Raw genomic sequence first — 10,205 nt, 5'->3', positions numbered from 1 at the left:
ACTTTGCGAGACGAATCTTTTGAGCCTAATTAGTCAATGTTTGAACAATAATTCACAAATACAAACGAAACGCTACAGTGTGTTACAGTACTATAACAGTAATTTGGCACCTCCAAACTTTAGCAACTAAACATGACCCTAGGTTCAAGAGGCAAAGCCTGTCAGTCTCTGAATTCAATCCACTACTTTGGGGCATCCATATTGTCAGTCTGCAAGATCGATAACGTCACTCTCACAACAAGAATGGACCAAATGGCACTGCAGAGTCAAAACAAAGAAACAAGAATGGACCTCTTATCTCTCTCTCATAATGAATGTCTGATGACATCACCACCACCCAATCCTTGTCCAAGAATTCAAGTGCCGGCCTTCCATCTTTTCTCTCTCTCTCTTTCTTTCTTCACCGCAGGCCCCAATTACTTTCAGATTCAGCCCCAGTTTTCAACTGGCAATTACATAAATCATAGGCACACGCCGGCTGCAGCAGGACAAAAATAGGCTACAAAATTACAAATATGCTTTCATACTCCGTCCCACATGTTTTAAAAAGCATAGCCCCTATCGGCCGGGAACCAAGAAAGCCTTAACAATTAGCAGGCTGCCTGCCTGCAAAGCTTTTCTGCTCTCTGAAACAGTCCACGTTACCAGCCAGCAACGGCACCGGATACACTTGGAACGAATCAATGATTGGTTTCAGGTAAACACAGCTGCACATATGGTCTCTACTCTATCTTAGTAACCAGCCCAGCCGCTAAATCGGCAAAATGTTGCCACAACACCTGCTGCGGTTTTGACTTTCTGCTGTCTCAGGTAACCAAATCTTACCAAACAGAAACATCTGAAAAACAAGATAGAAACACAGAGCAAGAGCTTAATGCCTGTAAAATTTAGGGGAAAATAGGTTAAAACATAATGCCTATTATGCAGGACAACCTTCAGGCTCCATGTCTCATGTTTCATAACTCACAAGTCATCTGTGTTTTCGTGGGTATTATTAGGTAAAGATGTAGCGTGTATGTACAATTACTGCACCAAATATTTAGACGGTGCAAAGTGGGCACTGGCTTTAAGACAATTAAATACTAGATAGTTCCTAAGCAAACTCCACGAATTCCTTCAAAGACAGTATCCTCGACTCCTCGTCAGAACCTGCAGAGGGTGCAAATTTCTGTTGTTCATGATCTTGGTCTAACATGAGCAAATGATTGAAATTGACAGTAATTAAAATTCTCTTTCGCCTGCATGTGGACAAGTAATGCACGAGTTGCCCTACAATTGGTGAAATGATTACAGGACCCGTTTATACAAAACACTAACAAAGTTGGGGCCTGCAGATGCTGTTGCTATCATGTATTTGGGTCAACAAAGTAATGGCTACAAGCATAGCTTCAATGGGTCAACAAAAAGACAAATACATCCCGTTCCATCCTTATCCTACTACTCTCTTGCTGCGATCAGCACCAGAAGAAAATGGAACTTGTTCATTTTGCTTGTGAGCCATGCCTTTCTTTGTTGACAACTATCAACATTAAAGGCACCAAATCCTAATAGTCAAGCTTTTACTAGCAATAATGATTAGCTTAGCTGATAGCTTTCTGTAGTTACAATGGCAATCTTACAAGTGAGAAATTGTTTTTTTTAATAGGGATGAAAAATTGTTCCTATTAAACAAATTGTTGTCAATTCCCAATCCATCATCATACATGACAACTACCAATTTGGTGCTACTAGATAATAATCTGCAAGCAGTCATATAAAGCAAGAATGAAGCTTCCTCATGAGAGCCACACACGGTTCACTGCTCTAGGGCACATAAAATTAGACCCAACAAATATGTGGTCACTTTCCTCTTAGAGAAGGAAAACAGCATAACATTTTCTATAACTCTACCATTAATCTTTTGAGAGAATTCAACTGGGATTTACCTTAAGGAAGAGAAGAGCCTGCGGACTGCTTCAAAGATTTCATCTGCTGTACCCGTGGCATTTATCTGCATGCACAGTGGAACAATTATAATGTTAGAAATCCTATACCCTCAGGTTGACATACAGAGAAAAACATTCTACTACATATATGCCTGGTTTATGTCCTTTTTGTGGCAATTTAGTCACTTAATGTATGTAAGCCATGTTCCCCACATGACCACAATACAACTGCTCGTCTAGTACCAAACCAATCAGTCGATTTCACTTCTCCGACCAAAACATAGAAAGTAGAGGTTATGCAGCAACATAGATGTAAACAATGAAACCACACCGTATCTGCTTTATCTTTGTGTTTCAACAAAATGTCTTTTACGGTACACAATACTACCTTATACTACTGTTTGAAAAAGACTCATATGTAAGGATCCGACGGTTGAGATTAATTGTATACTACTAAAACCTTAAGCTGTAGTATAGGTAGTATGCATGAGTAGTATATGTGGCATAGGGGTATGATGGGAAAGATTGTAACAACCCTAGGTTAATTAAACCTTGATTAAGCCTAAGTGAAGCCATTAGTAGCTAATTAGGCAAGTAAAAGGTCACTTTTGCCCCTCAAGAGCTTAAAGAGTGATTAGTCCCTAATTTAAAATATTACATAAGAACTTGAAATTTTGTCCAACTAAGAGTTGTAAAACTCACCATTTCTAACAACTTTTATTATTAGCATTTTGTTTGAAATTGAGCAAAAGAGGTTCAAAAACTCAAATTACAAATCAGTGGAAAATTAAGAAAAACATGAAAAACTCCAACTTTGCAGCCCTTTTTCTCAAAATTTCTAATGTAAGCTCAAGTCAAACCTTATATAAAAGTTTTAGTGCTACAAGTCCTTAACAACTTTGATTATTGGAGTTAGGCCAAAATCTGCACAAAAACTTTTCAAAAATGAGGTCAAAGTGGGCTAAAACGGTCAACTCTGCCAAAATCTGAAATTTTTGCTAAGTCTGAAACTTTCATGTTCTAGCAAAGTTTGAAGCCTCCTATCTCCCAATTCCTTTCGATTTTGACCCAACTCCTTTTGTAAAAGTTAAACCTGGATGCTAGGCCTACAAGTCTTAGAAAGACAAATTTTGAATGGCACCCCGCGAACCCAACCTTTTCCCTGCACCTCGCGAACTCCAAGCACCAGAGCGCGCCCGCGCCGCGACATCCCGCATGCCGCTCGCCCCGTGGCGCACCTTTACCGGCACCTCACCGCCGGCCAATCCACGGCCGAGACCAAACAACTCGCCCGCCCAGCTGCCCAACCCAACGCCGACCCTATCCTCCCTCCGTCCGAGCATCTTCACTACTCAATGACGCGCCCTGCCGCACCTGCCAGGCACCGGCCACCGCCGCCTTCGCCCAAACGCCGGCCAGGACAGGACGTCTCGACACCCAGCCCTGCCAATCGCTCCGCGCGGCAAAATCGCCTCTGCACGCTCGGTTTTGCCCAGCCAATGGCCCCAAGCTTGCCTGCAGAGCCGCCGCCCTCCTCCGCCAATGGCGCCACCGCCAATGGTGCCCTGGCCACCTGCCCGACGCTCCGTCCGGCCCCATCTGCAGTGCCTCGCCTCTGCTACGCTCCCCACGCTATTTAAAGCCCCGCTGCCCCGCCCGAGCCCACCTTCCCCCGCTCGCCAAACCTCGCTGCGCCACTACTCTGCTTCTCGCATGCTGCCGCGCTGCCCCGCCGTGGAGCCCCCTGCTCCGCCCAGCCAAGCCCCTCGCCGCCACCCGTTTCAGCATCGCCGCACCACCCAGGAGCTCAAGTGCGCGCTTGTTGCCCTCCCGAAGGCCTGCCGTCACTGGAACACCGCCGGACACCGCCGTCACCGCCACGAGTCTTCCCAACGGCGTTCTGCCCCCGTCGAGCCTCCTCCACGCCCCGAACCTCGCCGAGCCTCCCCTGGTGAGTTAGAGCGCCTCCCCAGCCATTTCTCGCCCGCGATTAGGCCGGCCATCGCCGGAACTGTTCCCACCGCCGCACCTGCCATGAGGGCCTATTTGTGATTGGAAAAGCTTCGCAGGGGCCTTGTTGTAAATCGCAAGGGCTTAGTTGTGATTACTCAAAACTGATAAGGGCCTAGTTGTAAAGTCGCTCGGTATATTTGGATTTAAATTTCAGAAAAAGGGATAAACTTGGAAAATGCACCAAAAAACGTAGAAAATTCAGAAAAAATGCAAAACCAATTGTGTTAGACTCAGTGTGAGGTGTAGTTTCATAGAAAAATAAATTTGGCACATGTCACTGTTAGAAATAATGTTGTATGATTTATTTGTTGTTTAGCCCATTTAAATCATAGTAAATCACAGAGAAATGCAAAAATGATGAATCCAACTTTCAAGTGTTTGTTTCAGAGAATGGAAGCTTAGAAAAATAAAATGGAGCCTAGTATAGAGGATTAAGTCACTGTTTTAGTTGTATAACTGAAATCTAAGGATAAATTTATCTTTTTGCATAAAGTTTAATCCAGAGATGAGGAAAATATGAAACCACATGGAGTACACCAGTGATGAAGTGTAGTTCACAGGGAAAGTATGAAACCTTGACTGAAACTTTATGATACATGCTTTTCTTTTTAGAGAAAAATAAATGCTAGTTATATATGGAAAATAGATGTCCTTCACTAAAAATCATGAGAAATTCACCCAAGAATGTGTCTCACTGCTGGAACCCACAGGTAAAATTTCACACCCAGATTCACTATAGATCTTGAGTTAAAAATAGTTAAGTGCATGCTACCTTAGGGTAATTAAACAATTTTAATTATTTTTTAGCACCTCCAATGGACCCCAAATCTTTACAGTAGCTTAGTAATGACAAAGTTAAGTTGCTGGTAAATTTTCACCTTCCCATGTTGTTGTTTGATTAGTGAAACAAAATTTGGAAGATGAACCGGTTAATTGAATAAAAGAAAACCATTAAGTACTATTAAGGTTAAATAGTAAATTGGAAGAGGTACAGAAGAATATTCAGAAATAGGATAACTTTTCGATCTAAAGTTTAATAAACTTAAGTTATATATGAACACAATCACTATCAAAATAAGCCGAGCTTTTAAAACATAAAATGTTTATTCTACGACAAAATTGAACTAAGTGTCGATCCAAGTTTGTTTAGTAGTATAATGAAGTTTACGTTACAATAATATATGAAATGTCATTCAGACTCTAGAACTTGCATCTTGAATCTTTGCACTTGCATATCGTGTAGAAGTGAATATCGCCAACAATACGTACGAGCTCCACCCCGCGCAGGACGAGGAACAAGCCGCTGATCTGCATCACGTGGGAGTCGAGCCCGAGCAAGAGCAAGCCGAAGACCCACTAACCCCCGTCGAGTTTGAAGGCAAGCCCCAGAGCATGATTTCCTATCTTTAAATACTTGCAATACAATTGATTGCTTTGATTGCGCATTTACGTTTCAGAAGTTCATCGAAACCGTAGATGCATGAACATAGTACCCCTTAGATATGAACACTAGTATATTAAGTCGAGTAGTTGCAATGCTTAATAGGACTCGGTAAAAGTCAAGTGATTGCCTGTCACTTGCAAGTTCTAGGAGTTGATTGGATTCCTTTTGTTACAACCATAAGGACGATGGACGAGGCCGGGCTTATGTTCGGTACTCGGTGGTTTGCCTCGTCTGCCTACATGAAATTGGACTAAGGTCAAAAAGTGCTAGTGTTCGTGATCAAGTGTTTGAAGGTACTAATCTCATACCTAGTATGGGATGGGGGAAGCCTAGTACCTGACTGAACCGGGACGTGAACGATTCGTTCCACTATCTCTGGAAACTGAGTTTTCCCCTGGTGCGTCATGTGGTGACAAGTGCGGTCACAGTACAGCAGAGACCAGGACTGTGGAGCCTTGTACCAAGGGAAGTGGACCCGACACGTGCCTGGGGATCGATGGAGATGGCTGACAAGTGAAGCGACCATTCGTAGTGCGCGGATGTCGTGGGATTAGGTTCGCCATGCATGGTTAATAAATTCAAATCGATTCGTCTGCCTCTCACAGTTTGGGACTACTTGATCGCTATGCTACACTGAGTAAGAATGGAACTTGATGATGAGATTAATATTGATGCTTGTCATAAATTGCTTGGAAACTATGATTGCTTAGTATAGATGCTAACTTAGACTGGTAAATGAACGTAGAACCTGTGGCTAAAATTTTGAAAGTAAGGACCAACACTAGTCGCTTTTGGCAAAAACAAACCCTCCTAGCCAAAAAGCCTGCATGTCTAGGTGTTGGTGGAAGTAGTGACCACCTGTCGATTAAGTCTTGTTGAGCGTAGTCGCTCAGCCTTGTTTGTAGCACATCTTTTCAGGTATTGAGAATGATTTCGCTGCAAGTGTTACTTGGCCTACCCAGCTCCCTTCGGGTTTGACGGTCGAGTGGGATCCCTCCTCAGACGGTGAAGATAGGGGTCATTGATGTCATGATCGGCTTCTTCATGATATCGTGCATCGACATCTAGTTTCCGTTGCTTTATTTTTGCTGTTGAACACTCTAAAAACTATGTTTGAATTTCAAACTCTATGTTGTAATAAATCGATGTATTATGTTTAATCTGGATGGACTGTTGTAATCTCTGTAACCACTCACCTTCGTGTGAGCATTGCTTTTTCTCGATCCTGAGTTAAGTGGTTTATCGGATGAAATCCGACAGACGACCGAGTTGACTTGTTTAAAGTACATGATCGCGTGTTAGGCGACTTAAGTGTGCTTTAGTCAAGTTAATTTGGGCGGTTCCGCCACAAAGATGTGAAGTGGCATTATAATTTGCAAACGGTAGACAAATTCCCTTTCTTCCTCGTCTCTTCGTCTCGTGTACTGGCGGTGGCGGCGGCGATGCGGACGTCCTCAAGTGTGCCACGGCCAACTGCGAGATGGCAGCAGGCTGCCCTCGCACGAGGATTGGCCACCGGCCAGGAGGGCGGCAATCGGCCACCGGCCAGGAGGGCGGCAATCGGCAACGAGCGGCGCGTGCCCGGGTCGGTGCGGCCAAATTGCAGGACGGCGTTGTGCGGCCCTCACGCGTGCTGTGGCCACCAGTTGCTCCTTGGACCCACAACATTTCTCTCATGTTCTAACAGCATGGCTAACATGACTAATTTTTCAGAAATTTACTGACTACAATGTTGTGTAACGACTACCTGATAGTCTATGTTTATATCTTGTATTCGATTTCTCGCCAAAACCTCTTAAATGTGTTTTCTTTACTGAGCGCTGGGAGATCGACGAGTGCCACGGCGTGCGGAAAAAAATCCCCAAATAATATATGTTGTGCTAATTACAATTTTACCCATACCAAAACACAGCCTATACTGTATACTACCACCTGGTAGTATTACGCCCGTAAAAGAGCTCTTCAACAAATGCCACCATTTATGCTTAGCTAATCATATTCTTATTGAGTACACATACTGAGATTGGACAGATTCAGGGATACAGATAGAAATTTTATAGTAAGACAAAGAACACTGATATTAGACAGATTCAGGGATACAGATAGAAATCTTATAGTAAGACAAAGAAGCTTTATCATCCAACTTTGCAACAAAAGGAGTTAGAGCAATGTAATTAGAAGATACATAAGTTGTTCTGTTTGGATAGCTGTGTGCATAACAAAACAGTTTACTTACCTTGTGAACCTTTCCTCTAGAAGAGTAGTAGTCAACAACAGGAATATTCAAACTCTCAAACACTTTTAGACGCTTCTTAATTGTCTCGATGTTATCATCAACCCGCCCCTAAAAGGCATATGTGAGAAAATGACAAGATAACATAACAAAAGAAAGAGATCAACATAACTTAAGATTAAACTTAGTACACTCAGATTTGTATCATCATATTTTCAACAACCTCCAGTAGATTTCCGATAACTAATTATCGGATTTACAATCTTCCAGTTGTACTTTTGAGTTTTGCAAACCACCAGTGCACTTCCCTGAATAGCAATATCCTTCCTACCTTTACTTTAGCAACCACTAATATGTAATTTACATTTAAAATAAACATCAATATGTAGTTCAGGTTATGCGCCTAGGGGAACGTGATTCCTCACACTATACCGTAGCAAAGTCATGCTTTCTTTGAGCAAATATCAGTCTAGAGTTCAACAATGAAGTGTGGAGACTAACCTGGTTACGGCCTAGAAGGCGTTTAACCATCTCATCCTCAGGACAGTCAAAGAAAACCACAATGTCTGGTTCTGTTCCAACCTGAAAGATTTTGTAAACCACAATGTCAGAATTCAGAACAGGTATGATGCAGTATTCATTTACATAAATATGGAGCAAAAAACAAACTCAGGTGACACGCTGATCTTCTTAATAACAGACTGCAACATCACTAATTGATGTAAGTACTCCAAAAGAGTGCATGAGTCTCAAGCATCACAAAGTGATTTGTACAATTGTGATCATCAGCTTATTGCATAAGAGACACCAGCATGGATACAGATGTCAAAAGAGTAAAGACATGTCTGCTTAAATTATTAAATTCTGTGAACAGCTCTAAATAGCAGAAAAGGTGTATCCATGTGAAGTATTGGCAAACAAAATTCAATCAGAACTGATGAATTGAACCACATGGAGCTTGTAATTGTTTATTATCCACAGTAAGTAAGGAATCCTGAACTATCAATGCAACGCAGTGGTCAAAAAATTGAGGACTTACAATTCTTTCAAAGGTGATTCTGTTTTCCTCACACCTTGGGAAGCCATCAATAAGAACCTTATCGGCATTGCTCGTTTCCATAGCTTTTCTGATGAGTTCCACAGTTATCTCTGACGAGACAATCCTCCCTTCCTTAATGATGTCTAGGATCAACTGCCTGAAGTGTAACCATGCGTAACAATGAAGCAATGTACTGAAATCTTTTGCACAGAGAAGGCCGAAGGCATAAAAAGATTTACCAGGAGATCATATGACAAGATACTATTACCCTTTCTCACTGCCAGACGCTATTTCGTGGCGTAGAAGGTCGCCAGCGCTCAAATGGGCAAACCCGAAATCCGAAGCGATCTTACTGCATTGTGTTCCTTTGCCACTCCCAGGACCCCCTATAGGCAGGAATTGATTGATGAATCATGTGACAGCATCGAACCAACCAGAGATAAACTTGAAATAGCATCGATTTGACATTTGCGGAGTTTAAGTCTGCTAAGTATGTCTCTAGTAAATATGGGTGTGGGAATTACACACCATATATGTGGGGACAAAAGTGCATGTAAAGTACGCCAAGTAGGATCTTCATCTCAGGAAAAGAAGAAAAGGGGGAACTTTACCTAAGACAAAAGCAACGAACGGCTTCCGGGAATGGCCACCATCACTTCCCTGGAGAAAGAAGAGATCCCAGTGAGTCGATTACTCACACGCGAGGAGCAGCTCATGCTGCAGCAGCAAATAGTAATGCATATGTTTGAGAGTCAACACAAACAAACTTACAGCTTGGGACGTGAAGAGCCTGGCAAGACGATTGAGCGCAAGAGGTTCCTGCAGCATACAGATCCGAGAACCATAAGTGTGGAGGGGACGGCGGGGTGAGGCACGGACGAGACCTTCGCCGGAATGCGCGAGGGGCGGCCGAAGGAAAAAAAAAAACAGAGAGAGTGGGGATGTTTACCTCGCTGGGGAGGAGGTGGTGGCGGCGGCTCTGGCAAGAAGAGGCGGCTGTGGAGGAGGACGACGGCGGGGATCGGAGAAGGAGCACGCCCAGCCGCCTCCGCCACATCTCCCCGCAGCGCACGCGCTATCAGAGGCCTTCTTCCCCTTCCTCCCACCGATCGATGGAGTTCGGCGCTGGCTTGCCGTCTCCTTCCTTCCGCTTTTTGCTCAGTTCCGCTTCTGTTCTTGCCTATCTTTTTCAGCTCCGAGCCCACGGTTCGTCTGCGGCCCATTAGCCTCATCTCAAGTCCCCTTGTCCTTCTCGTTTTTCTCGTTCAAACTACAAGGCCCATGAGTATTTTTTAAAAATATTCCAAACTTCCTCCGTTCAAACATACACACCCTTTGGAACTTCTCTATTTTTTCTATTTTTTTAGAAATATATTCTCAGTGATCTTCTAATTTCTACATTTTTGTGTCCAATGCACTCAAAAATTGAAAAAAAATATTATAGCATCATGCAAAAATATATTTAACAACATGAAAAATTGTAAATAACTTTTAATTATATGCCTATTTGTCATCGTTCCAAGATTTTTTCCGACCTAGATATTCGCAGCT

General features: G+C 43.0%; 1 protein-coding gene across 2 annotated transcripts; it reads right to left on the bottom strand.

Annotated features, from left to right (window-relative positions):
- Positions 1–867: 867 nt before the first annotated feature.
- On the bottom strand, positions 868–9,821 carry LOC101776677 (UMP-CMP kinase 2). Of its 2 annotated transcripts, XM_004974925.2 has the most exons (9): positions 9,604–9,820; positions 9,426–9,473; positions 9,266–9,314; positions 8,923–9,040; positions 8,655–8,811; positions 8,117–8,197; positions 7,619–7,726; positions 1,926–1,990; positions 868–1,149 (listed from the first exon to the last, which is right to left on the bottom strand). In XM_004974925.2, the coding sequence occupies exons 1-9, from the start codon at positions 9,709–9,711 to the stop codon at positions 1,143–1,145; spliced, it is 741 nt and encodes a 246-aa protein (XP_004974982.1). In that variant the 5' UTR covers positions 9,712–9,820; the 3' UTR covers positions 868–1,142. The 2 variants fall into 2 exon arrangements, with proteins under 2 accessions (XP_004974982.1, XP_004974983.1); XM_004974926.4 differs by lacking the exon at positions 868–1,149 and having other exon boundaries at positions 1,922–1,990; positions 9,604–9,821.
- Between the last annotated feature and the right edge of the window lie 384 nt (positions 9,822–10,205).

The sequence above is a fragment of the Setaria italica genome, chromosome VII (genome assembly GCF_000263155.2).
Source record: "Setaria italica strain Yugu1 chromosome VII, Setaria_italica_v2.0, whole genome shotgun sequence".
NCBI classification, from domain to species: Eukaryota; Viridiplantae; Streptophyta; class Magnoliopsida; order Poales; family Poaceae; genus Setaria; species Setaria italica.
Note: the sequence above shows the minus strand (reverse complement) of the source record. Positions and strands in the feature narration are given on the sequence as shown.